A 13,487-nucleotide genomic window follows, 5' to 3' on the forward strand; every position below is an offset into this window, starting at 1 on the left:
AACTATGGAGCGACCACAAGACTGAATCACCTCTGGCCACGTGCAGGAGAACATCCCCGCAGGCATAAGCGCGTTTGTGGTGCCTGCAGGTACACGAGCTGCCATACACCCTTGCTCCCCTTTCACCCAAGTCCATCGTTAAATATCTAACCCCCTTTTCAGACCTACCCTTGAAAAACGATGCCAGGATCACCAGGGAAGCCAGTGCAAGAGCGGGGCAACAAACCCTGTTTTAAAAAGCATAGCTTTACCTGGTTTGTTCAAATAAGCACAGCTGTGGTTTAACAGCAACAAGGTGGCAGAGAGCAACAGCTCCCAAGACCAGGGATGGTGGTTTTGATCGGAATGATCTTCATTTAAAGAGGGATAAAAATGCCTTTTTTATTTTCCCCAAGCCGTGCCCAAGTCCTACCAACCCTTTTTGTTAGGTCAGGCAGTTTCTGGAACATCTTCTGGCTTTAAACATTTGCAGAATTTCAAGAATCTGTTCCACAAATCTTGAGGCTGCTTTGTTCAGGAATGCTGACATGTGGGCAAAGGGAAACCAAAACGTTCTCTTGAATGCTGCAGAAAACTTTCAAGTCTGCCCAAGATGAAAAATGCAAGAGTCAAAACTGTGAAGGAAGTGTGGGTTTGCTGCTGCATTTCAAGTATCACCCCAAACACGCTTTTCCAGCGCAGGGACACGGCTGTGCCAGGACAGCCCACGTGCCTAGCGAGGCTGATGGCCTCCATGTGCTCCCCTCAAAGCAGGGCTGGAGTTAGGAATGAATAAATAAAACAGACTTTCAGATCAAGTTTTCTTGGCCTTTACAGACACAATCATGCCGTGAAAGAGCTCTGGGCAGAGAGCCTCTTCTCCCCAGACAGGATCCACCCACTTCCCAACATCTCCCCATCCACCAGCACCCAAGGGCAAACATGCACTTGATCTCCTGTTTGCACGGCTCCCGGGACAATACTTGAGCTGTCCTCCAGAAATATCCACTGCATTCCACAAAACTGAGAAAACTAGATCTCCAGCTTATCCATAAAGCCCAATATATTTATTTATAGGCTTACATTAGGTGAGAGATCTTTACCGCTTTAATTACAGGACCTTTTTCAGGGTGAGGAGCCTTGCCCAAGACAGCAACCTGCTGGCAGCTGCCAAAACAAGGCCCAGATCCTGCGGCAACAACGCTGCTGCCACATCAGCTTGTCACTTATTTCTGCCTGGCTCCCCAACGAGTCCCAACAGACATCCCGAGATGAGGGCTGGAGGCATGCCTTCAGCTCCCAGTTGCCAGGCTGTGGGACACCAGCATCACGGCACCAGGCCGAATGCAGACTAAGGGTGGGAAGCAACCCCTACAGCAGTCTAGGCATGGGTTAAACAGTCACATATTGGCCCCAAAAAACCAGCAGGTATTACACACACACCTAGAGGGGATATGGCTGGTTCACCTTGGCTCAAAAGCCCTCGGTGGAGGCGGCCACAGGGAACACAAAGGAGCCAGAACTGAAGGGCTGGCAGAGGGAGCGGTGCTGGAGGGCTCCTTCCCGGCTCGTCCTCTGCCTTTGCTTTCTGTGGACCCAGAGCTAAACCGGCATCCTGCAACCCCCTCTCCCACACCACGGGAGCACCAGGAGAAGGACCAACTCTGCTCCTCCGGGTAGGTGCAGCCAGGCAGCTCCAAAGCCATCCGAATGAGCCAAGCAGGGTTCTGCATTTCAAACCTAAAAAGCAGGAAAACCATCAAAAGGCATTTCAGCTGCAACAGACCATAACCTCTCCAGAACTTTTCAAGGCACATTTTCCATCCGCTCCCAATCCCACCCCAGTCCCACAAGGGCTGTTGCTGTCATTGTCTATCACACAGCAGCGTCAAGAAGCTGACTTCCCAGGGGTCGGAAATTTTCCTGCCACCAGCTGCAAACAGCACAGGGAGCCCAAAGGGAGGGGACGAAGCTGCCCGGGGAGACGATGGGCCAAAGGGAGATCCGAGGGATGATGCATCCTGCAACGGCAAGGCAGACTGTTTTATAACCGGCGGTCAGAATTACTCAGGAAACCATAGAGGAAGCAATTGCAAATTGTTGGACAGGGAAACTTCCCCATTTTGTTTCCAAATGTGCAGGCCCATAAGTCTGTGCTGAATTTGTTTGTGAGAGACATGGCTAAAAGAAGACAAAGCAACATGAATTCACACGCAGCCCCCGAAGTGTTCAGCTGCCACCTCCTCCTCCCCAAAAAAGGTGGATTTGTGTTGTTTTGCCTTTAAAAAAAAATTTACGACAAGCCTAAACGGCTTAATCACGCACAGCCTGTTCCCCAGCAAGCCCCATGCTGGCATTACGACTTGCACACAGGGTGCTTGAAAACCTCGCCTTCGAGCTGGCTCAAGTATTCACAGCTGGAAAGTGAAGCAAACAAAGTAAACAAGCAGTAACCGGAGCGGGGCCAGCAGCCCGTGCACACCACCGGCCCATTGGCAGCACCAGGGCTGCCCGCAGGGACCCTCACCTGAGGATGGGGTGGGCAAGGGGCACGCAGGGAAGTTGTCAGGAAAAAGCTTGTTCAGTCCAAGGAAAAAAACCAACCAACCAAAAAAAAAAGCCACAACCCCAAAACAAAAAAAAAACCACAAGGAAAGGGAGCTGGAGCAAGCCTGGGAAACATGCAGAGGGATGCAGCATAGCCCCAGCGTCCCTGCCAGCTGAAAGGACAGCTTGTCAGGCTCCTGTTAAGCAGACCACAAAGTGGTAGCACTTGAGACACAAGTGCTAGGAACCATGAGACAGAAATGCTGTAGTAAACAGCTTCAGCCGCGATTTGGCATCTCCCAAGGATGCTGCCCAGCTGCATGGCTCTGCCTTCTCCCCACTCCTGCTACAAAGCCCAGACCCCGAGAGCAGCCAGAGCCCCGGGCAGCCGTCCCTGCCCTGCCGCAGTGCTGCCAGGGAGCAGAAATTCAGGCACCAGTGCCACTGCTTCCCACCCGCAGCAGATTGCTCAACACCCATCAGGCCACGAAGACATCTTCCTGGAAACTCTGCTCAGAGAGAGGAGCAGCAACTCACCAGAACAGATTCCCAGCTGGGGCCATGGCAGTCAGAAGGGCTTGCTGCTTTGGTTGAGATGCCCCCACCACATGTGTGTTACCACTTTATAAGCAGAAAAATGACCACACTGGTCCTCAAAGAGGCCAGAATTCAGGTGTTGCCTCCCACGGCATCCCCTGCTCACCAGAACAACGCACAGGGTCACCCAGCACCAAGCCCTCCGCTCCCACCTACGGCCATCAGCTAGTGCCAGCACCATCCCAGCACGACTCTGAACCCCTTCTTCACTGACCTCTGAACAGAAGGAAGCACGGTGCTCGGCAGTGCCACATCTCACAGCTGGGCCTCCGTTAGACACTTCTCCTGCGGGGATCATTTAATGGCACTGCTCTCCCCCATGGAGATTCTTTGATGTCTCATATGGGATAATCTCACACTGCTTCCCTTCCCTCAGTGGGGATACAGCCACTCTGCCCAGCCTGCTGCCTAGGGGAGAGGTAGGCATTTCAAGTTTGACTTCACTTCTCAAACTGAAGTTTGACAACAGCATCAAAAGTTCTGGGGGGAGAGAAAAGACACCGGCACCATCGCACAGCCTCCCTTCTCAGCAAACCTGGGTAAAGCGCCCTACTCCAGAAATGATCCAAAGGTGTTTGAAAGCCAAGAATTCTGACTTAAAAGACTTGTTTAAGGAGGAAGAAGGAGGAACAGAGTTGTTTATAGACCAGCATAGACAGGAACAGCAAAAAATATGCTTAGCAAAGGAAAAGTGGAAAGTATTATGACACCTTTCAAAATAAAACATTGTTTAAATCTCCTAAGACCAGGACAAGTCTCCCCATTTTGCCAAAACAAATGAAACACAAGTGTGGATGCAACTCTGCCCCCTGGTTCACCAGGGGACAAAGGTTTACGGCGAGTTACAGACAAACAGAGCACGGGATGCCCTTCTGGCTCACCAGCACAGCCAGACCACAGGCAGCAAAGGGACAAGCACCAGCCAACCACCCCATGCCATCAGCACTGGGCATGTCTGCATTGCCCATGCCATCACCAGACAGGTGTGGGACCAATGAAGTAACTGGGGATGAGAGAAGGCGAAGAGGGTGGGGAAACATCCAGGTGCCACCCAGATCATCATGAGATACCTCCTCACCCTTTGCAAGTGACCGAAGTCACTGCTGACATGGGCCACAAGCACTCCCCATCCCCACATCCCCTTGGGGCTGCAAAGCCCAGTGAGAAAGGAGGAATTCCCCAGGCTCCACGCAGCCTCCAGCTCCAACTCAAAGCGACCACCTTGTGCTGGGGAAGAGCCAAATCCAGGTTGCCTGCTCATAAACCGGGCTGCTGCAGGGACAGCCCATGCTGTCCAGACTGCTAGAGGATATTTTTTAGGTCTGTGCTAAAGGAAGCCTTCTGGTGATTTTTCCACAGCTCTTGAACCTGGGTGGACCGCAGCTGACTGAGACACAGTAAAAAGCAAGCCAAGGCTGCTCAGGGCTGCTCCCCAGGCAGCGGCGGTGGAGAGCTAGCTCCAGCCTCCCCCCACACTACAGTGGAGGAAGGAGAGGCACCAGTGTTTGGACAACTGGAACACATTTAGGGGGTGATTTTTCACAGGGCCTCCAGCCAGGCTGTTTCCTACAACAGCCATTTTATTACCCATGATACAACCCACAGACCAGCAGCTCCCCCATCTATAAGGCCTCCACCACCCCACTCCTATGGGGACACCACCCACATCAAGCCCCACTGACGGAGCACCTATGCACCCGGGACACCTCCAGCAACACATCCCTAAAGGCAACCAGAAGACAACGCCCAGAAAACCTGCCATCTCCATCTGAATATCCTCCACCAAGCCCTGGGCACATCCTGTGCAACACCTTCAACCCCAGCACCCATCTGTACTGGTGATCCAACAGCACTAGCCCAGCACCGCTGCACACACCGCCAGCACTGGCTCGCTGGCCAGCCATCACTTTTTAGAAGTATTTTTTAGATGATAGATAACAGAAAACTTGTGTTTATATTGGCACGCAGCAGGCTAAAACAGACTTTAAGTGCAGTTATAAAACAGCCCCGTCTACACTGGCTAGGCAAAACGTGTTTTGAACTTGCAGGGCAGTATTTGCAGAGAGGGTCACTAAGCAGCTGGTGTTGATGGCAAATTCTCCAGTGCAGAAATATTCACAGCACCACAAGACAACACAGTCCCATCCTGGCAGGTGCCCATCCCAAAAGCACAAGCTTTGGGCAACCAGGGAGAGACAGACACATCAGTGATGACGATGGATCCATGTCCCTATGTGTGGGGAGAGGGAACCAGCACAGCCCTGACTTGGCATTTTGCATCTCTCATTTCCTTCTTGCACCTGAAGGCTTGTCCTGCCTTTCTGCAGGGAGAAAAAAAACCTGCCAGCTGGAAGTGCCAGTCCAGGAAAAAAGCATCTTATTTCAAGATTTCATAGCCAAATTTCCACAGAACTAAAGGGGTGTGTTTTCTAATCTGAAAGGATTCATCTAAAAACCAGGTATCTTCAACAAAAGGGAAATATCTGCAATACACAGCCTGTATAGGACAGCAGGCTTTACAATAAATGTGTTTAAGACTGCACCTCTGCAGATTTCCAAAATTAATGACATTGCCCAGGGGGTCCAAAAAAAGACATCAAAAGAAAATCCACGAATAAAAGTTGCTGCTCATTATGAGCAGCAATAGTAAGACTACTTACCTTTCTCCTTAAGAAAAAAAAAAGACAAATTCTCTTGCACACAAAGCTTTAGACAGCTAATGCATTTTTAAGTGCAACTTGTACATGACACGAGTATACGTTTTATAAATCTGTAGCTCTGTGTGAAGCTGTTCAACTGTAAAGGGCCTCTGATATTTGCTCTGCTGGAACCCATGCAAAGCCACTGCAGCAAACTACGAAACTGCCATGACAAGTGCACATAACCAACCGCCTTGCCTGCACGTCCAGCATAGTTAACATTAATAAAAACCAGGGAGATGGCTACAGTTTTGAGACCCATCCTTCAGTTCTTACTCCAACTACAAATGCAGCCTTACAACAGTGAACCATGCTCCTGGAATTGGATGAGACACGTCTTCAGGTCTTGAAAGGTGCCCCCAAAATAGCAAGGCCTGCTTCTAGACTTCTCCAAAATTACATGGTTGTGGCTTGAGAGACAACGTGCTGAAAGTGTAATGAAGGAGCATAACATATTACGTATGTTTTGGTCCTGCTTTGACGCTGGAAGGGGCTGGGGCTGAAGGACTTGGGTTGCATTGCAGGACTTGGTTAACTATTAATGGATGACTCAGCTACAATAATACTAGGTATTCTGTGTTGTGCACTAACACAACGGCATCCTGGGCCCCTATGCATGAAAGAAAAAAAACCTCATAGTACATCACTAAATAGCTAGACATACCGGGAAATAGGGTTTATTTGCCCTTTGTTTCTTCCTACAGCCTCACGCTCTGCCCCTTGCTTCACATGTCCCTAAAAGCTAGCAAGGGACCTCAGAGGAGAGCTGCTAGTGGATGCCCAGCCTCCCAGGCTTGCATGAAACCACAACCCAGACCAAGGGGCTCTATTCACTGTTATTCACCAAAGCCACGATCTCGCCCTGAAAGAGTCCTGGTCCTGCAGGGCTGATGAACCCTGAGCCTGGATTTTCTACAGACAGCCCTTCCCAGCAGCATTAGCCTAAGTTATCTCTACTCCATTCATCCACATGACCCCATCCAGCCCCACACTGCAAAACAAGGGAGTCACACCAGGTGATTAGGTTAGCAGCACAAAATGATTACGTTAAAAGCTGATGAGCTGAGCTAACTCAATCCAAGGTGCCTCCAGGGGCAGACAACAAGATCAATTAAAAACCCTGCAGCCCTGAGAGTTGCTGGGTACAGCTGACAAAGTCTGGGACAATCCACAAGTTCTCAGAGCTGGCTACTGAGGAATCAAAGCCATCATCCCATTTTGCAGCCACTCGGACTTCCAGATACAACTTTAACCCCTCTTCAGGAGACCAAAGCAACCAGGAACCAAAGGCAGGCACTGCCTGGGCACGGCCAGGGCCTCCTGGCACTCCGCAATCCCCAGCTGCCCTGCAGAGCCAGTGGGAGTTGCGCTTCTGTTCATGAGCCCAGGTGTATGCACAGAGTCAGGAAGGTGTTTCTCCAGCACCTGGGGCACTGCCTCAACACGAAGCCACCCTGAATCCTTCCAGCACACTGCTGAAGCCACACGCTGGGGAGCATCCTTCCAGCGCTCCAGGACTGCCCTCAAGCTGACTGAAGCGAAGTGCTTCTTTCTGCATCTGCCTAAATCCCCATCAAAGGCAAGACTCCAGCACCAGTTTCACTTTCAGCAGGGAGGTGAAATCTCACCCATGCTCAAGGAAGCATTTAAGTACCTGAAGTGCTTTGTTGAAGTGTCTGGGCTCCCAAACATATCTGTTTGCCACCTTTAGGCTTTTGATGCCAGCAAGCTGGGAAGGCAATCAACCTCACGTTTGCTCCTTCATCCCTTAAACTCCAAGGAGCAAGTCCTGCAAGGCTCAGCAACCCCAAACCTTACTTCCACAGAACTGTAAAGAAGTTTGCACGAGCAAAGAAAAAAAAAAAATATTAAGCTGTATATAACACATCATAATGGTTGATTTTCCTAGAGAACAATTGATGGTGTGTTTGGTTTTTCGGCTGCCTACTGAGATGCTCGTTCCCCTGCCCTGGGAATTTTCCCTCTGCGGCTCCTCCTCCCCCAGCTCCCAGACCATCCATTCTCCCCTTTTCAAACTGCACCCATTGTAAATGGCACTGAATATTAACACAGCCCATTGAGCACTTGCTCCTTTTGTATGGGACCCCTGCGTTTCAAATTGCAGTCACTGTAGAGAGGAAAAGCCACGAAGTGATTAAATGCCATGAAGTTTCTCAAAAGGAGAGAGGAATATGCAGAGGAGGCTGAGGGGGTCCTAGAGCCTTTCACTTGAAGCTTCTGCAAGAGCCAGAAAAGCTTCTTGGTGGGGATTATTTTATCCCATTCAGGCTTCATCATGAATCTCACACGTACTTCTAATCCTAGTCTGACAGAGATAATTTCTGCCCCAGCTGTGGCTCAAATCAGGGATTAAGGAGAGAAGATCAGACAGCAGTTGCTAAGGGCTTGCTGTTAACTGCTGTTCTCCAGTAAGCACCAATAAATATCGCGGCATGCTGAGGGTGGTCAGCGAATCCACCGACACACGTTCACACAGGAAGGGTGGTTTTATTTGCAAGTGCGTGTATATTTATTTGTGCATAAGCAGCAGGCCTGGAGAGGCACAGCTTTGCAAGGAGAGACTGTTACCCCACCGGGGCCAAGCTCCAGAGCAGCAGCTGCAAGTCCACTGGGTGCAGAGCCATCCCGCAGCCGTGGGGCTGAAGACCTTCCCCGAGCAGGGCCACCACTGAGGATGATGCTCCAGGAAGCACCGAGCAAGTGTGTCATTGCAAGCCAAGCAGGATTTCTTTTACAAGCACCACCAGTCCCAGTACTGTCCTGCTTGAGTGGGAAACCTTCCGTGGACCACCACCCAAGAGGGAGCTGCTGGCTCTGCAGAATTTCTTTGGGTTTCCATTCTCTTTTCCCAACAAGGGGGACGGGGACCAGCCACCTGCACCAACCCACATCCCTCTCTCCTAAGCCATCCTTCCAAGCCCAGCGGCCCCCCGCGCAGCCGGCACACCGCGAGGGCTCCACAGCTGCACGGGGCCAAGCGCCACGAGCCCAGGGTGACGATTACTTAATCTTTGTTCCATTATTTCAGCAGGGCTGGAAGTAGGACATGCAGGCGAGAAACTGCCAACAGCACTCTCCCCCTCCCAGCACCGTCAGCAGGAGAGGCCCCCCCACTGCCTTCCCTGCATCCTCAGAGGAGCAGGAGTTACTCCGGAGCCCAGGAGCGACTCATGTCCATCTCCAACGAGCACCATGCATGGCGGCAGCAGCACAGCAAGTTTTCTGCAGAGCCCCACTCTGCTCTACCAAGCAAGCAAAGCCACTACCCTAACACGTGAGACCAGAGAAACAAGACCCAACACATTAAAAGTCCAGTTTAGCATGAAATTTAAGTGAATAGGTAATTTTGAGCACAAACGTTCAGTTTCATTGCTTTCAACAACATCTCTTTGTGTGCATGCACTTGAGCACAGCAAGAGGCTGCTCCTGACTCCTAGTTCAAACCCACTTCCAGGCCCCAAAACCATTGACAGGCACCCACAGGATTTTCCAAAGCATCCAGATGCTTTGCCCAGCTCTCTCCAGAGAGCAGCAGCACCGTGCAAACAGCCAACATCCACGCACGTGGTGCCTCAAGGCAACTCACCAAACCCCAGAGCCTCCCTGGGACACCCTAAGCAGCTCTTAGCCCAGCTCTCCTGGGCACTCGAGGACACTGCCCTTTTCCAAGACATGCCAGGCACACACTGATCCAGAGGCAGAAGGGCCTGTGCACAGACAACCAGTATCCCAAAAAAACTTCCCCTAGTTATCTGGGTCAAAAACCACACATCTGTTTAAAATAAAAACTACCATTCCTCCAGACCATACCAGCAATGAATTAACTATCCAACTGCACTTCCAAAGCCCCAAAGCCTTCTCACCATTAAAATCTGTACCCAAAATACTACTGCTCTGTCACTAAGAAGGAAGAAAAAGCCCTCTCTCTCCTACATGATGCCTAGAAGAAATCTCTCTTGTACCACTCCTCAAGAATTAAGATGCACAGAAAGACAGAAGCAGAGGATGAAGGGGATGTACTGTACCACCAGCACCGCTGGCACCCCACACCTGGCTTGTCATACTTAAGCTCGGCCCTTAAGTTTGCGCCACGTATTACACTCTGATGTAAAAAACCAACCAGCTTCAGACTTCAACACCAAAAGACATGAAGCATGCCCAGCAGCTTCGAAGGGAGACACACTGCAAAGGAGTCCTGCACGGGAAGTGCTCAGCAGAATTCAGTTCTCCCGGCATTCCCCGTGGACCAGGGGGGGTTCACAGCTGCGGAGCTGCAGCTCCTGTGAGGATGGTACGGGTCATGCCAGAGTGTTGCAACATGCCCTACACAGGGCTGCTCAGCCAGCAAGTCCTGCCCATTTACGTAAAACTTGCATGCAGCATTCAGCTGCCTGTTGCTTTTAAGAGAAAAAAAAACAATGCACATCTGTGCCATGCTGCATTAACTGTGAGTAACTGCAGTGCAACAGCCCTTCTGCATATCAGTTAGGCCTTCTGAAAGCTAGGGAGAAAAATTACAACTCTGAGCTCGACTACCAACAGAGAAATAACAATAGTTTCCAAAGATCCCAGTGCTTTTCCTCAGCACTGACAGTCCTGTTGACAAAATACACAGTGCAATTAAAGTCCCTTCCAGAACCCTCCCTAGCGTGCCGAGCCACATTTCCAACCCTACAAACAACAGCTTTATCTCCAACACACTGAAAACCCACTCCGAGCACTGCTTCAGCATTGTGGCACTCATCAGGAGTAAGAGATAAACTGCTAAGGAGGGAATTTTCAATAGCACTTTAACGAAGTTAAAGCACAGCCATCACGAGTCACCGAGAACAGGACCTACCTCATCTTCAATTAGCGATCAAACCTGCCCAAGCTTATCATCCCGGGGAAGCAGACACCCTCGGTGGGACATGTAGCATGCCCAGAGGGATGGAGACGAGGGATGCACAGCTCTGACATCTCCCTTCTCATCCCAACTTACCCCGCACCCCCAGGCTGTGCTCCTTATTAAGGCTCCCAGGGACACTCTAAACCCCCTTTGCCTTCTGTGGCTTTAAGAGGGCATATTAAAAAAAAACAACAACAAAAAACCACAAACAAACAAACAAACAAAACCACACAAAACCCAACAAGCAATGGAGATAGCTGCACAGAGGTAACTTTTCGCCAGCACACGGTGCTTTTATAAAGAACATTAAGCAACTACTAAAAAAATGACTTGGCAACTCTCTGCACCAGAAATTAGCATTTATGATCCTATCAAGCATGAAAAACGTGCTTCAGCTTTGTGGCCTTAAACTCAAATAAGCAATTTAAGTGATTTTTAGCAATTAGAAACAATACTGCTTTAAAAACAAAAGTATCTGCAATAGCTTAAATGCCCGCTTTTTCTATTAGCTATGGAGAAGGAAAAACACTCTTAATTCTGCATTGTCAGATATGAAAGCCATCACAAATTTCCACTTTAATTCTTTGGTTAGCTCAGAATTTACAAAGTTACAAACCATATTCTGTCTAAGTGGTTAAAAGATCAACAACCCACAGGTCCATAGCAGGAGATTTATACCTACTATTACTTCACCAATAAAATTTAAACTGAACTCAAGACACTCAAAAATCTGTTCCATATGAAAAAAAGACACTCCTGGGTATTAGTGCTCCCGAAAAAACACAACAATAAATTTGTTCAGACAGGGCTATTAATGCATTTCTCTGCATGAACAAATATACACTGTCCTATTTTAAGAGGTGCATGGGGATGCTGGAATTATGCTGAGAAAACTAAAAGCTTGCTCTGAAAGGTGTCCAGGGCCGGAGGAAGGACCCTTCACAGCACAGAGCGACAGGTGAACGGGATGAGTCAGGGTTTTAATGCAGAGGCCACACGTTCCTCTGGGTACGACACCTGCTAATTTCGTGTAAAACTAGGCACTTCTGAAGCCAAAACCGACTAATACCAGGAGAAGCTGACAAACCTCTAATAATTCTTCTTAATAAGGAGCTGGATGATCTCCAGCAACACTTCAGTGACCGTTCTCTCTGCTGGCAGAGCTGAGGAGTATCTATTACAACCAGGGGTTTTATAGATTCAATAATCTATAAATCTATTCAAAGACCAGAAAAGCCCAGCAACAGAAGCGCCGGGACACTTTCCCCTTTCTGGACCCTTATGTCCCCGAGGTTAGCCAACAGCCGAGGACACTTATTTTATAAGTCTGGGAGCACATACATGCATACTCCCAGTCCTCCAGCACTGCCAAACGCCTGGAGCTGTCAAAGCCGAGCTGGCTTTCCCTCGGGACCTCCTGGCTTCACATGTCCCAAGGTTTATTTCAGACCTGACCAGGCCAGCGCAGCGGTGACAGCAGCGGAGCAGAACCCGGCCATCCCACCGTCCTGCGCTCGGCCGCGGAGAAAGGGGGGGGGTGGGGGGGGGAACCCCAACCACAGGGCTGTACCCGCAGCCAGGTGCTGGGCTATACGTTCAGCTGCCACCCAAGCCATATGATACACCGCGGGTTAATAACTGCCACAGCCGGACAAGCACCGAGGGAACGGCAGCCAGCCACGCCGCCTTTACTGGCAAACACCTGGGGTAGGGAGTTTATTTTTAAACGACCCAGCAGCACCGCAAGAGCCTGCGAGCGTCCCGGGGGCTGTCACACCGTACCAGCTGGCAGCTCCGAACGCCGGGGGGAGCGGTGACAACAAGCAGCGGTGGGGGTCGGGACGGCGGGATGGAGGGACATCCTAATAAGGATGCGGGAGCCCAAGCTGGTCCGTATCTCCAGCGGATCCCATCACCGGAGACCAAACCCGCTGCCGGCTCCTCGTCCCCCGAGACAAGTCAACCCAGCGCGGGAGCCCCGGCCCCCCCGCCCGGCCTGGGAGCGGCGAACGCCCCGCATCACGGCTCAGCTTCACGCCGCGCAGCCCAGCGCCTACCCGGCGGCAGAGCTCGCTTCGCTTGGAAAATAACCCCGACTTCTGCGGGTTTGCTCCTTTAGAGGGGCATTCTTGTTTCACAAGCCGCCCCGGTGCGGCGCTGCCCACACCCCCCCAGCCCCGTCATCCCCCAGCCCGGTACTCACACGTGCCGCGGCCAGCGGGGCAGGTCCCGGGGCACGGCGGGCAGCGCCAGCCCGCCGCAGCTCAGCGCCTCCCCGCCGCAGGCACAGCCGGCGGGGCAGCCGGCAGCGGCCGAGCCCAGCAGCCCCAGCAGCAGCAGCGCCGCCGCCCCGCCGCCGCCCGCCCGTGACGGCACCGCCATTTTGTATCCGGCACCGGGGAAGGTCCGAGGCGGGAGGAGGCGGCAGGAGCGGCCCCGGCGCGCAGCGCAGCGGTAACGCCGCGGGCCCCGCAAGCGCTCAGCGCTGCTCCGCCGCCCGCAGCATCGCCTCGGCCGCCGGCCGCACGGCGCTCAGGGCACCGGCATCCACCGGCGGGCGGGCGGGCACCACCGGGCGAGTCGGCTCCGCGTCCCCGCCGCGGGGAAACGCCTCCTCCTTCGCGCCGCACGGCCCCGGCCCGGCGGCCGCTGGAGCTCCCCCTCCTCGGTGCGCCGCCGCAGGGCTGAGAGCCACCCAGAGCCGCCGCGACCGCCGCTGCCGCCCCGCCGCCGCCCGCCCGGCCCCAGCGCCGCTC

The 13,487-nt window shown here is 52.0% G+C and overlaps 1 protein-coding gene across 3 annotated transcripts in view; it reads right to left on the bottom strand.

Annotated features, from left to right (window-relative positions):
• Window positions 1-13,264, bottom strand: part of LRIG1 (leucine rich repeats and immunoglobulin like domains 1) — a 94,686-nt gene extending 81,422 nt beyond the window's left edge. For all 3 annotated transcript variants that reach the window (XM_080382880.1, XM_080382879.1, XM_080382878.1), the window contains exon 1: window positions 12,935-13,264. In XM_080382880.1, the coding sequence (XP_080239006.1) occupies window positions 12,935-13,113 (179 nt within the window). In that variant the 5' untranslated portion in view covers window positions 13,114-13,264. The remainder of the gene's footprint in view (window positions 1-12,934) is intronic.
• Between the last annotated feature and the right edge of the window lie 223 nt (window positions 13,265-13,487).

Source organism: Falco punctatus (genome assembly GCF_963210335.1).
Source record: "Falco punctatus genome assembly, chromosome: 4".
NCBI classification, from domain to species: Eukaryota; Metazoa; Chordata; class Aves; order Falconiformes; family Falconidae; genus Falco; species Falco punctatus.